We start from the raw sequence: 20,546 nt of genomic DNA on the forward strand, positions 1-20,546 counted from the left end.
TAACTGCTGTGGTGAGGATTTCTAGTGCTATGTCGGATACAGTGCGCTTGGCTGGCCTTTGCCCACTCTCGGAGAGAACGCTTACAGCCTTCCCTCCTTGAGTAACTTAGCTGTGGTTTCCTGTGTGTCTTCTGTTCCACTGGGAGCAGTTTGTTTCTGTTCCTGCTTCTTTGAGTGTCTTTATCTTGAAAGGTTTTTTTTTTTTAAATTATTTTATTACATTTTATTTACTGCTGTTTTGCAGGTGTGTGTGTGCGCGCACACGCCACAGCATGCATGTTTGGGGTTAGAGGACAACTTATAGGAATTTGTTTTTTCTTTCTACTGTGTGGGTCCCAGGCTTGGGCATACTGACATTTCTAGGCTTGAATGGCAAGGACCCTTACCCACTGAGCCACCTCACCGACCCTCCGACCCACTGACCCACTGACCATCAAAGGTTTTTTTCTGCACTAATTGAGATGGCTGTGTGATGTTTGCTCTTCATCTCTTAATATGGTCATTACATTGTTTGATTTTGATTCTTTGAAACACCTTTGAAATTAAATTATAAGTCTTAGTTTGTTCTGTTCAGTCTTTGAAATTCCTTATTGAATTCAGTTTATTGGTATAGAGGATACTGGTCTTTATTTTTTATTTTTTTCCTTTTAGTGAATTTGTCTGGCTTCAGTATCAGAGTGATACTTGTCACATAGAATGAAATCAGAACTCCTCTGTCCCCTTTAGCTCCAAAGAGGAGAATTGATGTTAATTATTCTCTAGCTATTTGATAGGGTCCTCCCGTGAAGCCCACTGGTCTTGGGCTCTTCTTTTTGGTTGGCATTTTTTATGCTGCTCAGTCCCTTGCTAATTATAGGTCTGTTCATAGTTTTAATTTCTTTATGATTCGTTCTTATCAGGTTATGTAGTTCTAGGATTAGATCCACTCCCTCTAGAGTCTCCAGCTTTGCTAACATGCAGTTATTCACAGTAGTCTCCTATAATTCTGTGTAGTTCTGGGGTGACGTCACCTGTCGTGGTTGTCTTCCGTTCTTCACCCTTTGGTTGCTAAGCCTCTTCTCTCTTTCCCTCTGTTCGCTTTTCTAGAGGTATTTGGATTTTTGTTGATCTTTTTTTAGGAAACCAACTCCTGGTATTGCTGCTTTTCTCCCCCACTCTCTTCCTGCTCTCTGCCCGTGTCTCTTGTGCTCATCTTCATTGGCTCCTTTCTTCTGCCAACCCTCAGTTTTGAGTGTTCCTTTTGCAGAGACGTGAAGTGACATGGTGGGCTTTACCTGTGTTTCAGCCCAGAGGGAAGAGCTGGGTAGTGAGGGATGTCAGCAGTATAATCTTAAGAGGAGAGAAGGAAGGGGCTGGGGTGGGGCTGGGGGCTTATAGACACCATGCTGTGTGCACACACACGTGTGAGGTGCAAGTATACGTGAGTATGTAATTGCGTGTGTGCATTTAAACATGCCCTCTCTTGCTCTGTAGATTCTTTCTCTCCCTCCCTCCCTCCCTCCTTCCCTTCCTTCCTTCCTTCCTTCCTTCCTTCCTTCCTTCCTTCCTTCCTTCCTTCCTTCCTTCCTTCCTTCCCCGTTTTTTTGTAGTATTGGCAATTTTTGTGGTACTGGGAACCACACCCAGGCCCTCACAAGTACTAAGTAATCACTCTTATCATAGAGCTGCATCTTCAGCTAGACTACTCTTTTTTTCAGTTTTACAAAGCAGTTCATCTCATTCACCTGCTCCGCCCTTCTCAGTGTGAAGCTTCAGACCGGAAGTATGTGGTTCGCTAGATTTAGCCCTGGGAGTGCAGAGAACTACACTTCCCTCAGTGGGCTTCCATGGGTTTACATCCCATTCACCTGAGAGCTGGAGACAGGAACAGCCGCCTCCAGATATGATATGGTGGTGAGAGCTCCCATTAGGAAAGGTTTCTGTGGGCAGAAAGAAGCCAGCCAGACTTGCTGAATGTTGAGGTTTAAACAGGGTGTGTGCAAGGCTCATTGTGATCACAGCTCCAAATGAAGCAAGCCAGGACATCTGGGGGGCACGCATGGTGTGTGTTTGTTTTCAAGAGAAGTCTCTGCGGGTTTTAGCCTGGTGCTTAAGGACAAAATCCCCTTTGGAAACAGTCCAGCCCCAGCAGTCGCCGCATTGTGTTGCCAATTAAAATTTAGTCCGAGACTGGGCTTCCCCCTGCTTTGGAACCCTTGGGAAGAGGTTTTGCTTCTATTTGTCAAAAGAAAAGGGCAGAAAATCCGAAGAAGACATTGTAGGTCACACCTTGCTCTGAGGTCTGCTGAGGCCCTCAATAGCAGAGTTTCCCAGCCCTCCTGAAAAAGACAATGGCTCATTGTCTCTGGGAATTTGCAGAGCAGGACAATTGGTTAGGGGTAGAGGTAGGGGTAAGGGGTGTGTGGATGGGTGGGTAAGGGGTGGAGATGGGAGGGTGGAGGGGGAGTGAGCAGAGATGGAAGAACAAAACTGGTGCAGACATCTTCCATCATTCCCACAGTGCGCTGTGCCAGTCTGAGGCAGAGTTGTAAAGTAGCTGTCGCCCCCCAACAGCCAACTGCCCTTTGGGAAAGCAGGCTGCTGGATGTGTGACCCCTGCCTGAGCCAGTGCCAGGCACACACACCTTGGCCATGTAAGCACCAGAAAACAATATCTGACTTCAGCTGGTTTTTAAGAAAAGTTATTTCTGGACTGGGCATGGCAGCTCCTCTCTGCCAGCTCAGCACTTGGGAGCCTGGGACAGTCAGATGCCACCAATACCAAACCAGTGGGGGTAGGAGAGGGGTACTGTCTATAAGAGTCCCAGGTCTGCCTGGACTGAAGGTTAAGACCCTGGTTTATTTTTTAAAATTTATTTATTTATTCACTTTACATCTCAATATCAGCACCCCCCCTTCCCAGGGCCCCCTCACGCAGATCCTCTCTCCCTTCTCAGAGAAGGGGGAGCCCAACATGATCCCCTCAGCACATCAAGTCACTGCAGGACTAGGCCAGACAAGGCGGCCCAGTTAGGAGAACGGAATCCAGACTCTGTTATTTTCAGTATACGTCTTTGTATTCAGATCCAATAAGTGGAGGTGGTAAGCGGGGTATAGTGTTTGCCCACGTTGTCGGTAGCAAAGTAAGAAACGGCCGGTTAAGGTGTTGAATCAGGAAGGACGAGATGGCCCCTGCTCCTCACCACAAACCATGCTGTTCCTGTAACTCAAGAAGTCAGCTTTGTATCGCTGTTTCTGGGAAAGGACTAGTGTCACAAAGGCTTTAGGGGCTGGGTTGATGCTCAGTGGCCAGGAGAGCCTGCTGCACCAGCCCAGGCTCTGAGTTTGTATCCTTGGCACTCCACAGAGGAATCTGGGAAGCCCCAGCACTGTTGGAGACTGAGATAGGAGGAATCTTGGGGTTCCCTGGCTGCCAGCTCAACTCCAAGTTCAGTGTAGGATTTCTTCCAGGGGAGGAAGGAAGAGGGCAATGGAGGAAGGAAGACTCCTGACATCCTCCGGCCTCCTTGTGCACATAGCAGTGCACACACCTGCCTTGATGCATGCACCTGCACACACCTGCCCTGATGCACACACACACACACACACACACACACACACACACAGCAAAGAAGTAAAGACATTTTTATTGTTTTCTTTTTAAAAGATATATTTATTTATTATATGTAAGTACACTGTAGTCGTCTTCAGACAGCACCAGAACAAGACATCAGATCTCATTAGGGGTGGTTGTGAGCCACCATGTGGTTGCTAGGATTTGAACTCAGGGCCTTCAGAAGAGTAATCAGTACTCTTACCCGCTGAACCATCTCTCCAGCCCCCGAAAAGATGTTTTTAAAGATGTGCTTTAATCTATCTTTATCATAATGATAGAGAAGAGTGTGTTTTACTTAATTATTAAAGTCTGTCATCTCAGCCTATTGGAATTAGATGTGTCAGATCAGGACAACGAGCCCCCTTGGGCCCTGGGCCCTGTTTATAGCACCCAGCATAGCACAGAAGATGTGGTCAATGCCTAGGATTTGTTGAAGAGGGTCACAGTTTTTAATTCATCCTCAGAAACTCTCTGGTCCTGAGAGCTCTGTGTCAAATCCCTGTTGATTGTAAATATCCAGGGCCTTTTAAATGAAATTTTAGAAAGATCGTTTCTTGATTTCAAACCATCTAGTGATAAGAAAGCTTTAATTCTAGCTTCTTGGGCTAAGTATTATTATCTCATCACAGGAAAGAATGTCACACGTCTGTCTCTGCTGCAGAGATTTTTATCATGTCTGAGATTCAAAGTGGCAGAATTCTTTGACACATAAATGAAATACAAGAAGCTGCTTTCTCTTGAGACTTAGAAGTTTGGGGTCACGTGCGGGGACAGACAAGCAGACAGGAAGAAATGCCAGTGTTTATGCACAGCCCCTAAAACACCCAGTTTCCCTCAAGGACCCAGAGATGAGCTGTGTTAGTGAGGCCTCTTGCAAGCTGGTACCCCTGCCATGTCCCAAATAAAGAACCTTGTTTTCCTTGGCTGTCCAGGGGGACTGTAAAGTCTTTGATATTCCCTGCTGGTGATTAAAAGGAGCTTCCCGCAGCGAGTCGACAGCCAGCCGCACTCTCTCTGGCTGCCCTTGTTACTGCAAGTCTTCCAAGCTTTTGTTTTCTGTCCTTCATCCGAGCCCTCTGAAATCCTCTTTAATTCACAAGTGCTCTTGGTTCTCTAAAGGAAATGTCTTATTTCTTTTCTTTTCTTTTTTTTTTTCTTCTACATCTAGGACAATAGTAACTTTTCTTTTTAAAGTTTAACATTTGGATGCAAATGTGGGCATGACAAATGTCCTGAAAGAGCAGTGATGGATTATACCGGAGCTGTGTGCGCAAAGCAGGGTGTCGGGGTTCTGATGTTTGAAGCCTGCAGTTGCCTTAAGTTTTTACACTTTCCCACTGGAGCTGAAGAGATGGCTCGGTGGTTTAAGCACACTGTCTGCTCTTGCAGAGGACCAAGGTTCAGTTACCAACCCCAGCATGGTAGCCTACAACTGTCTGTAAGTTCAACTCCATAGACCCTGATGCTCTCATCTGGCCTCCTGGGGCACCAGACAGTGCACACAAGCAAACATCTATACACATAAAATAAAAATAAATAAATCCAAAACCCACAGTGCTTTCTCATACTTCCGTGCTTATGTGTGGACAGAATGGGTCTGAGACCCTCTGCACAGGTCAGCGCCAAGATGAGGGAAGCTCTGTGATCCTAGTGCTCCTCCCTCCAGCCCAGTGGCTCAATGGCTTTATCCAGAGCCTCCCCTTACCTACCAGATCTGCAGAACTGGTGTGCCTCAAAGTCCTGAGGGAACATAGCTGCTCTGATATCCCTCCTGGGTGACTAAGGGGGGTTCCTGCAGGAAGGTGCTGGTTAGGTGACCAGAAGAGAGGGTGTGGACTGGAGCCAGGCAAGTTGCTATATATCCCTGAATTTGTTTTCTTTGTCTGTAAAATGAGGTGGTGATATTTTTGAGGGGAATGGGTGAGATTTAAGGGAAATAATCTGTGTCAGATGGGAAGTGTCCAGTTCCCACTGGCTCTTCCCATCATCCACATAATGTCACCTCTCCCAGGCACTGGCTTAATTTGGGTTGTTAGCGTTTGCCATAGCTGGATAATAGACGCTCCTTACTGCACTGCAAGAGCGTTTTATGCAACTCTTTAAACTGCTATGAACTTACCACGAACTCCCACCAGGGCACTGCAGAATGACACTCTGGGCCTCCTGCTGCCGCCACAGGGCCCTTTCAGCAGCTCCCTCAGGAGCTTCCGAGTCTGCGCTGGGTGCTTGGCAGAGGTGACGCCATGAGCTACCACCGCTGACGGTTTCATCATAGAGGATGGTGACCTCCTGGCATAAGAGTTTCTCTGATCTTTAGACTGTAATCCTAGGTTTCAGAAAAGCCATGTTGCCCTGAGACATGCCATTTCCTTGTCCCTAAATTGAGCATTCTAAAACAAAGAAAACACAAAAATGAACAAACCACAGGCCGACCTTCAGGCACACCCACGCAGAGGCTCTTGTGAGATGTCTGGCCCCACAGATTCTAAGCTGCTCAGTCCCCAGGAAGAAAGGCCATGTGTGAAGAGGATCATGCTCTGTTACTTGGAGTACACTTGCTCACTCTACGGATGGTGTGATTTGTCAAAAGCCAGCATGTTAGGGGACCTTTACAGTCTTGGCACAAGGTTCTAGCTGAAGAACTTGGGGTGACCAAGGAGAAGGGCTGAAGGTGGGTCTGAGGAAGGTGCAGACCAAGGAGTAAAAGATGGGTGATTGACAGGAGCCCATCGGGGGCTTCGTGTAGTGGGGGCGCACATAGGTGGTTTCTTCCTGGAGCTGGGCCCTGATGTCTTAGGTCCCTCAGCTCCTGTGCACTACTTTATGAGATTTAGTGGCTTGTTTTCCCTCCATGCACCATGTCCTTTGAAGCTACACACACACACACACACACACACACACACACACACACACACACAGAGGCGCTCTCTCTCTCTCTCTCTCTCTCTCTCTCTCTCTCTCTCTGTCTCTCTCTCTCTCTCCCCTCCCAGAGCCACCACATTCTGTCTCCTCTCTCTGCTACCTGATCCCATGGAAGCTTTTCAAACTTTTTTCTGAAGAAGCACTTTTCTCCTCAGACTTTTTTTTCTCAGTTTCTTCCCTCTTTCCTGTCTGCCTTCCCTTATATCTGTGGCACCATGACACCCTAATAGCTACCAGACTCATGGGGTGAGTCGCACACTTGTGTATAGATCTGCCAAGCCCCATGCGTCCAGCCAGCTGGCCCCTCTTCCCCTGCACCCTGAGCGGATGCCTCTTCCCTTCTCGCAGATAAGCAAGTATGAGGGCCGAGCAGCCCAGCACTGCCTATAGCAGGAGCAGAGATTGCCACCTCATTACGTATCCATTTGTATCCATTATGTATCCAGGATGCAGACCTGACTAACGAGCTAAGACCCCAAGGTTAACCTTGGTTAAGGTTAAGGGTTTAAGGAAGGTGAGGGGCTCTCAGTGAAGCCTGTAACAGTCATGCGCTTGTCTAGGTGAGTGTCACCTGCTTTACCACGGGGGCCATAGTCTGTTGACTGACAAGCCACAGAAGAGGAAGTGGTCACTCTTGGTTTGTAAGAGTCCATCATGGCTAGATTCTATGAGGTGCTCTTCTGAGTGGCAGCCTGGTGCCTTCCCTCTGTGTGCTGACACCATGGTCAGCGATGAGAGGGCTCTCTTGTGCAGATGAGAGGGCTCTCTTGTGCACTTTGTACGAAGGCACCAACCTCATTCATAAGGGCGCTCCCTACAGTCTTAACCTAGTTCCCCGCTGAAGGACCACAGCTCCAGTTCTGTGGCACAGAGGGTCAGAGTTTCAGTGGGGGAATTTGGAGGATGGAAACAGTGGATGCTCTGGGAGGGGACACTCAGTCTTCACTGTCCCCTGGCTCTTTGTGTCTATGGGATTCCCATATGTGTGTGTGTGTGTGTGTGTGTGTGTGTGTGTGTGTGTGTGTTCATATATGCATATCTATTTTTTGAGACAGGGTTTCTCTATGCAACACAACTTTGTAGACCAAGGTAGCCTTGAACTCACAAAGTTCCTCCTGCCTTTTTCTCCCAAGTGCAGTGTTTTAAGGTGTGTGCCACCACACCTGACTAGGATTCTCCAATATTGATTGCACTCCCCTAGAACATTCCTTCAACTGTGGATGATAACCATGGAAGATTGTCATTGACTGAATGAGGGGGTCTTGAGGAAAAAGAGTAAAAATTTCTGAGTAACCAGCAACCAAAAATTAACTCAGAATCAGTTTCTGGCAGTGGCCACCCATGTTGCCTTGTGTGACTTCACTGTGGCCTTGGCTCTGAGCAGTGTGCACTGCCACATTATGCATGTCATCGTGCCCACAATATTGGGTACTATGCTTGAAGCACCCCCCACTCAGATTCAAGGCTACTATATGCTATGCACTATGATTTTTTTTTTTACTATGTACACAAAGTTTCCTGTTCCTGTAGATACAGAATGCCCCCATTAGCATTTTCTCACTGTCCCTTCTTTAGCATGAACTATCTAATAACACACCTTTGGATTCTATTATGTTAGAATGTGTATGCCTTTAAAATTGCTGCTCGGGGCTGGAAACACAGATCAGTGGCTATGAGCACTTGCTGCTCTTGAAGAATTTGGTCCCTAATACTCACATCGGGTGGCTGACAGCATCTGAACTCCAGCACCAGGCGATCCAATGCCTTCTTCTGGCCTCCAGTGGCCACTACACACATATAGACACACACACACACACACACACACACACACAGAGTGTGTGTGTGTACATATACAAAATTATAAACAAAAATAAAAATAGTACTTAAATTGCTGTTTGAGTTACAGCCTTAGATATGGTAAATCACTAGATAGATTTTGATTCAGGGCTAGGACAGAATTTCCAACAGATTCTGATGTGGTCCTAAACATATTTGTTACTTTGTGCTCATTATATGTCCTGAAGCTGAGTTCCTATAGGGGCTCAGCCGTACCTGTGACAGAAGCTTCTGCCAAGACATCTGCGTTTGTCCCTGGTGTTCTTCTGGTACTAGGTCTCCTGAACTTTGGTAGCCCCTGTTGAGGGATGTCCTGTGCACTGTACAGGAATTGGAAGCTTTTCTGGCTTCTACCCAGCACATGAGTAGCAGTCCCCTCCCCTGAGTTGTGACCAGAGATGCCTCCAGACATTGCTAAATGTCCCCAGAGGGACAAGGTAACCCCTGACTCAATGCCACTCATCTAGATGGGAGCGCCCTCCAGTGGTGGGCTCCGGAGCTCCCAAGCCCTCCTACAGTATATTGGGGTCTTTGGCTCAGTTTACTGTGTCACTTGCTCAGTCACAGAGGTGTGCAGAGGTGTGAAGGTGACTTCCTGGGAGCCTTCTGACCTCCGTAGTAAGAATTTCGGATCCCTCTGATTTAAATGTTACCCGGCAGTGTGGTGGTCTGAGCATATGCCTCGTGTGCCCCCAGTACACAGTCCATTCTCATCTGCCTGCCCTTCCTGCAGCATCAATAGGACCAGCTCTTCTGAAAGAGTGTCTCCAGGTGGCCGGAGGGAGAGCTCTGGGGACTCCAAAGGAAGCCGGAACCGCACGGGCTCGACCAGTAGCTCCTCCAGCGGCAAGAAGAACAGTGAGAGGTAAGGAGGGCCCTGCTGCCTGTACCTTCTTCCATTTATTACCCAAGGGACAACTCTACCCAAGGGACAACTCTGAAAATTCCTCTTGACGAGTCAAGCCTACATCTGAGCACCAGGTCTTCTGAGAGTGGGTGGGAATGGGGTAGTTGGCAATTACAGGTCACATCCTGGAAACTGTAACTTAGACTTCCAGCCCCCAATGTCTGAGATGGTGATGGTGATGATGATGGTGGTGGGGGGGTGATGATGTTGTTGTTGTTGATGATGATGATGATGATGGTAATGATGGTGATGATGACGATAATGATGGCGATGATAGTATAGCAGTGTCTAAGAAACTAGCCCAGGAAGTGGGTCTGAATTTTCAGGTGTGGCACTACCTATCTCCAATAGACCTTCCCAAGTCAGTGTCGATTGTATCTTTGCTGGATGCTTAAAGCTTGTAGCAATATCTTCTGAGATGGATAGGTTGAAAGCTGTGCTTTTGAGCTCTCCCGGGGCTGGTTTTAATAGTGAGCTAACACCAGAAATACAAACCATTTTCCATTCAGGTTTCCTGTCCTATACTTTACTCCTAACTTTGAACGTTCTGTGAGTTTGTACAACGGGTTATGATAAATATGTGAAAGGCACACTAACATTTTACTCACAAAGGCTACTTTGGGGCATTTTAACAGCCTGTTTTAAGACCGTTGGGTTGGTGAGGTTCCTGTGCCTTTCCGCCCAGCGCAGCCTTGCCCTTCCTTGCCTGGCTCCGGTTTTAGTTTTTCTGCTCTGAGGAGTCCAGGAAGGAGCCTCGGCTTCAGAGGTTAAGCTCGCTTCCTTTGAGATGTTCGTGTAAGGAGACGGCTTAGTCAGAACATAGTCGGTTCCAAACCACAGGCTGAAAAGCTTCCAAGTTTGAAACTTTGTGGGGACTCAGTCTTGTGAGGGATGCTTAAACACTGTGTCAGCTTTAGCTCTGAGAAGGGTCTTTGTAAAAGAAGAAGTGAGTGGGGAGGAGGTGGTGATGGTGGTGAAGAAGAAGAAGAGGAGGAGGAGGAAGAAGAGGAGGAGGAGGAGGAAGAGGAGGAGGAGGAGGAAGAGGAAGAGGAGGGGGAGGAAGAGGAGGAGGAAGAAGAGGAAAAGGGAAGAGGAGGAAGAGGAAGAGGAAGAGGAGGGGGAGGAAGAGGAGGAGGAGGGGGAGGAAGAGGAGGAGGAGGAAGAGGAAGAAGAAGCAGAAGAGGAAGAGGAGGAAGAAAAGGAAAAGGAGGAGGAGGGGGAGGAGGAGGAGGGTTGGAGAGATGACTCAGCAGTCAGGACCACTGGCTGTTCTTTCAGAGGACCCGGGTTTAATTCCCAGAACCTGCATGGCAGTTCACGACAGCCTGTGACTGCAGTTCCAGCAGCTCTGACACCCTCTACCTGTGCACAGACATGCACACAGGCAAAACATCCATACACATAAAGCAAAACAATTTTTAAAAATACTGACAGCTCTTTATGTTGTGTGGTAAAATGAGGCCACGGTCCACTGACAATTTCAGAAGCTGTGGACTCATCTTCTCAGACTGTGAGTGCTTCTTAGGGGAAGGAAGATTATGCTAATCTTATGCTAATGAGGTGGTAACATCCTGGCAGTGAGGCCAGGTGGCCACAGAGGCACCCAAGTGTGCCCACCCCAAGGCTGCTCTGAATGGAATTCAGGCCGAAGTTGGTGCTGACCTGAAATGTCTATGTTTTGGCAGGTCCTATGAACATCTGATTTCTATCAGGAATTTCCAGAAAGAGTCTACACTGTGTAAAGTCCAGATCTGTCTTACCCTTTAAACCCCATGGCTTTGCTTTATGTACTCAGTAAATATTTCCATGAAAGATATTTACAAAGGGATTTTTTTTTTTTGAGAAATGCCACGGGAAGGAATTTTGATTTGGACACAAGAGAATGGGAATGCTTGCAAATCGTTTTCTAAAAATAATCCTGGCCACTGTGAGTGTCCGCTTGGAGCCAAACCTTCCATCCCATTGAAACCAAGAGACCACCCCAGACATCCTGTTACCAGCAGGTTCAGAGAGGACACTTGGGTCCCCACTGGTACTGGTGGATACTTTGGGGCACCTATTGGGATAGTCGTAGGAGTCAAGTTGGCAATGTGGGCACTGCTTGGCCCAGATCTCCACATCATCATTCCTTTCCCCTTATGAGCAGTCCAGCTCTGGCCTCAGGGGCTTCCTGGGGAGCTCTTGGATTCTAGGCTAATACAGAGATAAGCCTAGGGACCCCCAGCACCCCCTCCCCAGCTCTGGATTCTTCCATGACTTCCTGTGGTGAAGGGCAAAGACAAGCTGGCTCCTCCTCTCACTGGGGCTTTGAGCTCTAGGGAGTCGCCTTAGGTGGCTGCCTCCCGTCTGAGAAGATGTGCCTGCCTCCTGAGTTCCCGTGTAGGCAGTGAGACAGAATGGAAAGCACATGGAACGATCGGGATGGCTTCATGTTTGAGGGCCCTGGCTGCTCCTCAGGGATTTTGAGACTCCTGTGTCTCATTCGTTTGGCTCCTAGGGGGGCTAACTGGGAAGAAAACACCCAAAGGCGTGCTTAACACTCATAAAGAGCCATCTATGTTGGGATGGCAGTGCACAGAAAAATAATACATGAAGTGTTCCGAAACTCTCAGCCATTTCTTCCTTGTGTGTAAAGTGAGGGTGACTTCCGAAGTGACTGCTCTTTTCTTTGGTTTGCTAGGTTTAATTACATTTGTATGAATGGCCCAGGCCATTGAGGACAACCCAGAGTTTGATAAAAATCTAACCATGATTCAGGGAACAGATGGCCCGTGCCATGATCCTCCCAGCTGCCCGGCAGGCAACTGTAGCAGTACACTGACCAACCACAGGAGGCAAGAGTTCTGGCTGGAGTCAGTTTGATAGGTGGAAATGCACTGGTATCAAGCAGAGAACCTGGGCTCCGCCCTGATCTGTGGATTCAGATGTAATGCATCAGTAGCCATAATGGTCAGTGTGGTGTCACGCCCCTTGTATGAATAAGCTATAAGAATGCCACACCAGTGTCTGCATTCCTCAGCAACAGTGAGAACATCTAGAGGACAATTAAGTAGGCTCTGTGCAGCTTCTCACTCTTGAGAAGAAAGTAAGTGTTTGTCATGTTCCCCAAGTGGTCTCGCTTCCTATAAAACAGGTGTGTGCGCCTCTCTTATTTAGTCTCTATTATGCTCTCTGTCTCTTTGCTCCCTGTCCCATTTCCTTTAGAAGGGATTGGTGGAATCTGGAGTCTTTCCCATGACTTCGTACAATCTTCACCTTCCATCTTCAACTGTTTAACATTTAAAAATTCTTTGCCTCTAAGCAGCCTCGGCACTTTTAACAGCATTTAATCTCTCTACTGACAATGCTTCCATTAGAGATAAAAGCAATGTAGGGCAATGTAATATTTTACTTTATGTAATATTCATGGCAAATGAATATTAATGATTACATAATGAGTCTTGTCACCATGAAGTACTTATTAAATTTAAATAGGGAGTCAGCAATAACATTCTGAAAGAATGCTGTGATGTACCCGGTACACTAAACCACTAAGAAATTTTTTTTTTACTTTAAAAAAGTTTTATATCAGAAATGGCTACTTAGTTCTAAGTTTATGAGCACAGTTGACATTAGATGTTGCCAGACAGAGATGTATCAACCCTGTAATTAAGATACGCTGTGTCCATCTAGAGCTTCTTGCAGTGAGCTGCTTTTGTAGAGTAAGAACTCTCAGCCATCTGTTGAAATCTTTGTTACCACATACATATAAACTGTCGGTCTTTGGAGTCAACAAATTTGAAGAGAAAAATCAAAGTATTCCCTAAGGCCCACCCCCTGCTCCTCTGTACAGCCCTGTTGCTTCACTGGCAGCCTGTGGAAGACAGCTGTGCTGGGCTCTCTGGCCCCCTCTCCTTCTTAGAGCTAGAAAGGCCATGACTTTGTTCTTCTGCTTCCTCCAGCTCCTAAAGGCCCAGTTGGTAGCTTCATTCCCCCCCCCCCCCCAGACAGGGTTTCTCTGTATAGTTCTGGCTGTTCTGGAACTCACTCTGTAGACCAGGCTGGCCTCTAACTCAGAAATTCGCCTGCCTCTGCCTCCCAAGTGCTGGGATTACAGGCATGCGCCACCACACCCGGCTCAGTTGGTGGCTTCTAACTAGGTAGGTTAGGTATTACTAACCTAGTGGTGACCTTTCTCCTTAGCCTTCAGTTCAAGATCTCCTGGCTATCCTCTCCTTGGCCCTGACAGCACACCTCTTCAGCCCGCCTCTTATATTTCCCAGCAGAAAATTATTTTTTTTCTTCTCTTTTAGAGTTGCTTTATTTCAGAAGTTACCTGTTTCTGAAAAATCTCAAGAGAGGACTTGCCCTATAGTATCCGTGGCAACGCAGGGCTCACGAGACACTTTCCACGTGCCCAAGCACAACTTGCTGTGTGGCCCAGCTAGTGTGATAGCCACAATCCTGCCTCAGCTTTCCAAGTGCTGAGACTGCAGAAATGCGATGCCATAGTCTATGCCAACAAGGTTTTTCTCAACCAGCCAGACTAGTTCAGCATCTTTAACAATGCTAAGACACGCACTAGGTGCCCAGAAACCATTAATTGAGCAAATATATCCATTCCTCTTAATGAGGATGAGAGAAGGTTAAAATGTCAGATCCTGACAGCCACACCCAAGTCTCCATCCCTGCTCTGCCACTTTGTGTTTCATGATTTTAAATCACTAGACTGGGGATGGGGACTCTTCAGCATCGAAATAGCATCAACCTCACAGGTGTTCCGGGGACTGAGTACCTTCTCCAGAGCACCCTCCACACCAGGCTGGCCTGTGGGTGCCCGTGTACCCGTCCACACCAGGCTGGCCTGCGGGTGCCCTTGTACCTATGACTATTGTGATGACTATTGTTGCTCCGTTCCAAGGTTACAGCCGAAGTGTTTCTCTTCTTGGGGGCTGCCCAAGTTTTGTTTGTGTAGCTGTGATGAAAAGCAACTCTTTCAGTTTACAGTTCCAGGTTAGGGTCTATCACTCCGGGAAGGTCACAGTGGCGGGAGTGTGAGGAAGTTAAGCACACAGGAGCAGAGAGCGTGAGGCTGGAGAGATGGCTCAGTGGCTAAGAACATCTTCTGCTCTTGCAGAGGGCTCAGGTTCTGTTCCCAGCACCCATGTTGTGGGGGTGGGGACTCATAACCATCCATACTTCCAGTTCCAGGAGATTCAACACTCTCTCCTGGCCTCTGTGGGCCACAGGCATATATACAGGCAACACACCCACAGAGCAGAGAATGCGCTTTCCTCTTGCCTCTCTCTGCATTTACACAGCCCAAGACAAGAGGTGCTGCTCATATTGAGGGTGGGCTCTCCCCCACCCCTAATTAACCCAATTAAGAAACGTTCTCACAAGCTAACCCAATTCAGACAATTCCTCAGGGAGATGGTGGTCTCAGGCGATGCTAGATCACGTCTAGTAGGCAACTGAAGTTAACCGTCACGGAAACATTTGGAGTTCTTTGCCTCCTACCCCAACCTGAAAAGAGAAGAATGAGGAGCTTGGACAACATCTGTCACTCTACAGCAAGGCTTCACTTGACCTACTATGTGTGTGGCATGGTGCAAGGCAGGATGGGGAATGGGATGGGCTGAGCGAAGAGATTGCGTCACCTTCGCAGGACTTGTTGACGGCATGGAAACAGGCCTGCTCTCCTCCGTTTCTATAAGACACAACACAAAGCAGTGGGAAAAATAGGAAAAGGGTTTGGACGTGCAGCTCACTGAGAAAGACACAGCCCTGAACTGATTTTAAAAAAAAAAAAAAAAAAAAAAGGCTCTCAAATCATCTTAAAACATAGCAGGTGGCTTACCTAAACTCAGGCATCACTCTGAGACTCCACCCAGCTGTGGTCTCCCCTCTGGTGCTTCAGGGTCTGGAGGGGGAGTGACAGTGTTTGAACAGGCTTTCCCTCACCCTGCAAGGCTCAGCTAAAGAGCCCCTTCTTTAGCCCTCACCTGAGGTAGGTGGTTTGCAGACAGCCTGTGTCTGCGGCTCGGTGTCAGTAGCCCTCCATCTTCACCCATTCCCACCCATGACCTCCCTTGGGCTCTAAGAGGGCAGGAAAGCTGTCCTTTCTTAGTCTCTGGCCCTGCAGCACTTTGCAAAGTGCAGGAAACACAAAAGCCTCCCACTAAACATTCCTTGAATGCATTAAATTATATTAAAAAAAAAAAAAAAAAAAAACTAGAACTGTTTAAGAAACTGGTAAGGAGCGCCACCTAGAGGCTGATCATTAGCACCACACTTCACCACACTTTAGCCTTAGTGGTTTTGTGCTGGAGTCCTGGTTAAATCTCCAGTCCCTAAAAGTGGCTTCTTGTGGGTGACACTGGTCAGGCGGGAAGTCATTGGCATCAGTGTGAGGGCACTTCGTCCTTTCTCGCTCAGTCCTGAGGTGGTTCTGTCCGTTTTGTGGATGAAGAGGCAAAGCTTACTGAGGAGAAGCAGCCGTGTCCCCTGGTGTGCTGCACAGCTTTGGTCTACGGAACACAGACACTTCAGTATCCCTTGATGCCTCTCCCACCACGACTTTTGGCTTTTGTGTCCACCTGTGTCAGTTGCTCCTAGAAGCCATTCCATCTTCTCGGATGCCTGGAGACCTGAGCATCCCATGAGGGTTTGAATTCCTCTGTGGACTTTCTCTTCTTAGTGGACCATTGTCTATAGGTGTGTGTGTGTGTGTGTGTGTGTGTGTGTGTGTGTGTGTGTCCTGCATGGACATGTGTGCGAGCCAAAGGTTAATATCAGTTGTCTTCCTCAATCAGCTCCTACCCACCTTTGAGACTGGGTCTCACACTGAACCTGGAATGCACCGACCGGCTATGCTGGCTAGCCAGAGACTCCCGGGCATCCTCCCGTCTCTGTCTCCCCCAGACTCCTCCCCCACCCGCACCAGCCTTTCTGTGTGGGTGGTAGGGATCTGGAGCCTGATCCTCAGGCTTGTGTGGTAGGCACTTTAATGACCTAGACACCTCCCCAGCATCTGTAACTGCATTTTTTTTTTCCTGGACACTGCACAGAATCACCGGCTGCGGGATTCAAGGCTTGGGCATCTTTTGGCCTTTGTGGTTGTCAGCATGAGGCAAAGAATCCCTGTCTTGTCTCTTGGCTTCCTGTCTGGCTCCTGCATCCCAGTCCTATGACCGCAGGAGGTTTGCCTTGCTGTCTTTTCCCTTGCCTTCCCCACACCTTTCTTCCCACCGCCTGTGAGCCCAGTGCATAAGTGACATGGAATCGGGACTCTGGCTTCTGCAGGGCACACAGATCACAAGACTGTCAATCATGCCCTGACAGTGGGGACAAGCCAGGTAAGCCACAGAAAGACAGCTATTTTAAGTCTGACCGAAAGCTGAAGCCACTGTATACTGGGCTAAAACAAAGCAAGAAAAGGGAAAAGGTGGGCAGGCCCCCCTCAAGGGACAGGCCCGAGCTGCATTTTTGGCAGAGTGTCAGAAGGAAAACACTTGGCTTTATAGGAAGAGGGGACTCATTAAAGGCCCAGAGTGAGCCGGCTGACGGGTCAAATTCTTAGCGGTCCAGACAAAAGGGAACACCACACTCTCACACTCTCACACTCTCACACACCCCTTTTCCATAGACCTTCAGGGAGTGCCCAGAACAGACTGGAGAGGAATGTGGGTGAGTATAGCAAGAGATGTTCTGAGACACATCAGGTCATCTGTGGTGTGTGAGGAGAGAAGCAGCCTCTAGGCCTTGCCCCTAGTGCCAGGCAGTGGCCGTCCTCTGTCCTGCCCTGGAGATGTAACAGTAAGCGGGATGAAGATGCTGTCTGTATTCGTGGGCCTTTCTGCCCAGTGGAGAAGCAAAATAAAACAGGGATCAAAGTGCTATAGACAAAAATGAGCCAGGGTGGGGCAGGAGTGCGGACTGTGGGGAGTGGGGGAGGGGGGCCTGAGGGAAGACTGCAGTGTTGGCTGGACAGCCAAGAAGGCCTCACAGGAAGTGGCCACTAGCGTAGACCCAAGCAGCAGTCCTGTGTCTTCTGCAGGCTGATGTCCAGGAGGAGGGACAGGGAGCCAATGAGAATACTGGAGTGCTCCAGGCAAGGCCACAGAACAGCAGCTACAGGCTGGAGCCAGAGCTACTTACCCAAGGTCAGAAACGGCTTGCCTGGGGCCCTATAGCCTCAAAGGAACCCTAGCATTTAGATCAGAAGGCCAGAAAGTTTTTACAGTTCTGTGTCCCTTGGCCACACTTCAGAGTTTAGAAAGTTTCACCAACAGCAAATTCTGCTGTGTGTGTTTGAGCCAGGCTTGTGTCTCTGTGCATGTGGCTGCCCTACCATCCGCTCCACACACTCTCAGAGTGGCCTGGAAATTAAGGGAAGCAAGGGGTCACTGTTACAGCGTGGGCTGAAGGATGACTTCTAGTCGAGGTGCTTTTCATTGCATTTCAAGTTAGAACTGAGGAGAAAAGGGGTGATTTCAGGGAGATGGGATTTTAGGGAGATGGTTCAGTTAGAAGGCCTGCCATACCAGACAATGTGCAGGCTAGTTTTATGTCAGCCTGACCCAAGTTAGAGTCGTTTCGGAAGAAGGAAACTCAGTTGAGGAATTGCCCCTACCAGATTCTGTGGGCAAGTCTGTGGGGCATTTTCTTGATTGATGCTTGATGTGGGAGGGCCCAGCTCCCTGTGGGCGGGGCCACCTCTGGCCTGGTGATCCTGGGCGCTTTAAGAAAGCAGACTGAGAACATCGTGGGGCATCATCTGGAAGCAGCATCTCCCCAGGTCCTCTGCAGCATCTCCCCAAGTCCTCTGCAGCATCTCCCCAGGTCCTCTGCGCCATCTCCTTTCTTCGGGTCCCTGCTCTGAGTTTCTGCCTTGACTTCCCTCAGTGATACATTGTGACCTCAGAGTTGTAAGCTAAAATAAATCTTCATCCCCAAGTCGCTTTGGGTCACAGTGTTTCGTCACAGCAACAGTAACCCTAACTAAAACACGTCAAGACCTGGGTTCTGAGTTTAGATTCCCAAAACTCATAAAAAGAAATGGACATAGTGGTAACTGTACCTGTAGCCATAGTACTAGGGAGGGCGGAGACCAACAGATCCCTGAAGCTCAGAGGTCGATGGGCCTCGTCAGATCAGTGAGTTCAGGGACATACAAACAAGTGACGAACTGCTGGACTACTCAGCCTGCCTACCTGCCTTTGGGGGTTGGAGGTGAGCCAATGACACAGACTCAGGGAGCGGATGAGGACACACCTCAGGAAGCTCATCTGGACACGCCCTCCACTTGCGCCCCATTGGTCCCAAGAAAGCATCTCTTCTAAACAGCAGCTCCTGATTGGCTGGCATTGTATGCACCAGCAATCCTGGCTTTTTCAGGCAGTCTTCGATTAGGTCCTCCTGCAGGAATGCTGGTGTCACAGGCAGTCTTCAATCAGGTCTTCCTGCAGGAGGCGCTTCTGAGGCTGCACGGCCCCCAGCGTTTACATAGGGGTGGCCCCGCCACAGCTCCTGCTACAAAGAATGATCTAGAAAAGTCACTTGACATTTGCCTTTGGCCAATACACACGCACATACACACAACACACAAACTCACATGCACACATACAGCATAGGCACCTAGCTAACAAGTATATGCACAGATGTGCATGCATAAATAAAGAAGTGATAGTAGGAATATATCTACTTTTTGGTTTTTTTTTTTTTAATTCAAGCAACCAAAGATTATGTCTCCAGCAGCATTTAAGGGGTGATTAAAGTGACCCCACAGGGGTGGCCTATCAGATGTTCTGCATATCAAATACCAACATTAGCAAAATTACACTTATGAAGTAGCAACAAACTAATTTTATGGTCGCAGCATCAGGAAGGTCGAGCACCACTGGATTAAACCAGTGTTCCTTGTGCCTGTGGTTTTGTTTCCTAGCTTAGGGCTGGGAGAGCTGGCATAGCTGAGTGGTGCAGGGTAAACAGCTGGAATCTCCAGCTGGGATGCAAGGAGTTCCTGCCCTCTCTGAATGTCTGTGTCTGGTGTGTCTCGCTAATCCAGCCTCTTGACCGTAACCCATTAATGATCACGGTGCCCCCATGACCTGATCTCATGGGGTCATCTCAGCACTGCTGCCTTGGACCAAGCTTCCAGCTGGTGGCCCTTTAGGTCAACCATAGCAGTCTCTGAGCTCTTGCAGCCACTCCCCACTGGCGGCTGTCCAAGGGGGTCCCCATTGAGAAGAAGTGGCTCTAGGGCCACACACTCTTCTTGTTTCTCACCTGGTGCCTCCCTCACAAGTTCTGTGGTCCAAATGAGGCATTTTCTTCTAACCTCCGGGGCTTTGATTTCCCAGGCACTGTCACAAGTTGTCACTGCCTGTTTCTTTTTCTTCCTTCCTTCCTTCCTTCCTTCCTTCCTTCCTTCCTTCCTTCCTTCCTTCCTTCCTTTCTTCTTTCTTTCTTTCTTTCTTTCTTCCTTTCTTTCTTCTTTCTTTCTTTCTTTCTTTCTTTCTTTCTTTTTCTTTTTTTCTTTTTTTTTTGTTTTGAGTTTTTCAAGACAGGGTTTCTCTGTGTAGCTCTAGCTGTCCTGGAACTCACTCTGTAGACGAGGCTGCCCTCACACTCAGAAATCCACCTGCCTCTGTCTCTCAAGTGCTGGGATTAAAGGCATGTGCCACCACTGCCAGGCCCCAGGGTGGCTGTGCTCAGCAGTGACATCCCCATATGGGGTGGCCTCTGTTCCACCCTCCTGTCATCCTTAGAACAGTTATGATACAAGAGATGTGCCCACAAAGTCCATACCCACAGTTCTTTCATCAGGACTTTGATGATTTTTTTAAAAAAATTAACCAATGTATACAGTATTACGTTTTATTACGACATTTGCAAATAAAATTTGTTTCAACTTAAAATTTTAAGTTAAATTTAATTCTTTGTGTGTGAGAATTTTGCCTGCATGTACACCTGTGCACCATGAAGAAAGGGTGTTGGATCCTGGGAACTGAAGTTAGAGGAGGCTTGACCCGACCCGTCATGTGGGTGCTGAGAACTGAACCTGGGTGAGATGGTGCTCTTAACAGCTGAGCCATCTCTCCAGCCCTCCTAAAATGTGTGTGCTAGTTTTCCTTTCTCTCCCCCACTTTTACCCTGTCCCCCGTGTATCCCACTTTTGTATTGCATATGTTCTATAGCCCTCCCTCACCCCTCATCTCCTCCCCTCTATGGTCTCCTTTTAGATTTCATAGCCTATACCCGTTCACCACACACACACACACACACACACACACACACACACAC

The 20,546-nt window shown here is 48.2% G+C and overlaps 1 protein-coding gene across 7 annotated transcripts in view; it reads left to right on the top strand.

The window, feature by feature from the left end:
• Window positions 1-20,546, top strand: part of Eml1 (EMAP like 1) — a 162,427-nt gene that overhangs the window by 104,622 nt on the left and 37,259 nt on the right. For all 7 annotated transcript variants that reach the window (XM_029541178.1, XM_021201528.2, XM_029541180.1 and 4 more), the window contains exon 4: window positions 9,087-9,218. In XM_029541178.1, coding sequence (XP_029397038.1) covers window positions 9,087-9,218 — 132 coding nt within the window. The remainder of the gene's footprint in view (window positions 1-9,086; window positions 9,219-20,546) is intronic.

Source organism: Mus pahari, chromosome 7 (genome assembly GCF_900095145.1).
Source record: "Mus pahari chromosome 7, PAHARI_EIJ_v1.1, whole genome shotgun sequence".
NCBI lineage: Eukaryota > Metazoa > Chordata > Mammalia > Rodentia > Muridae > Mus > Mus pahari.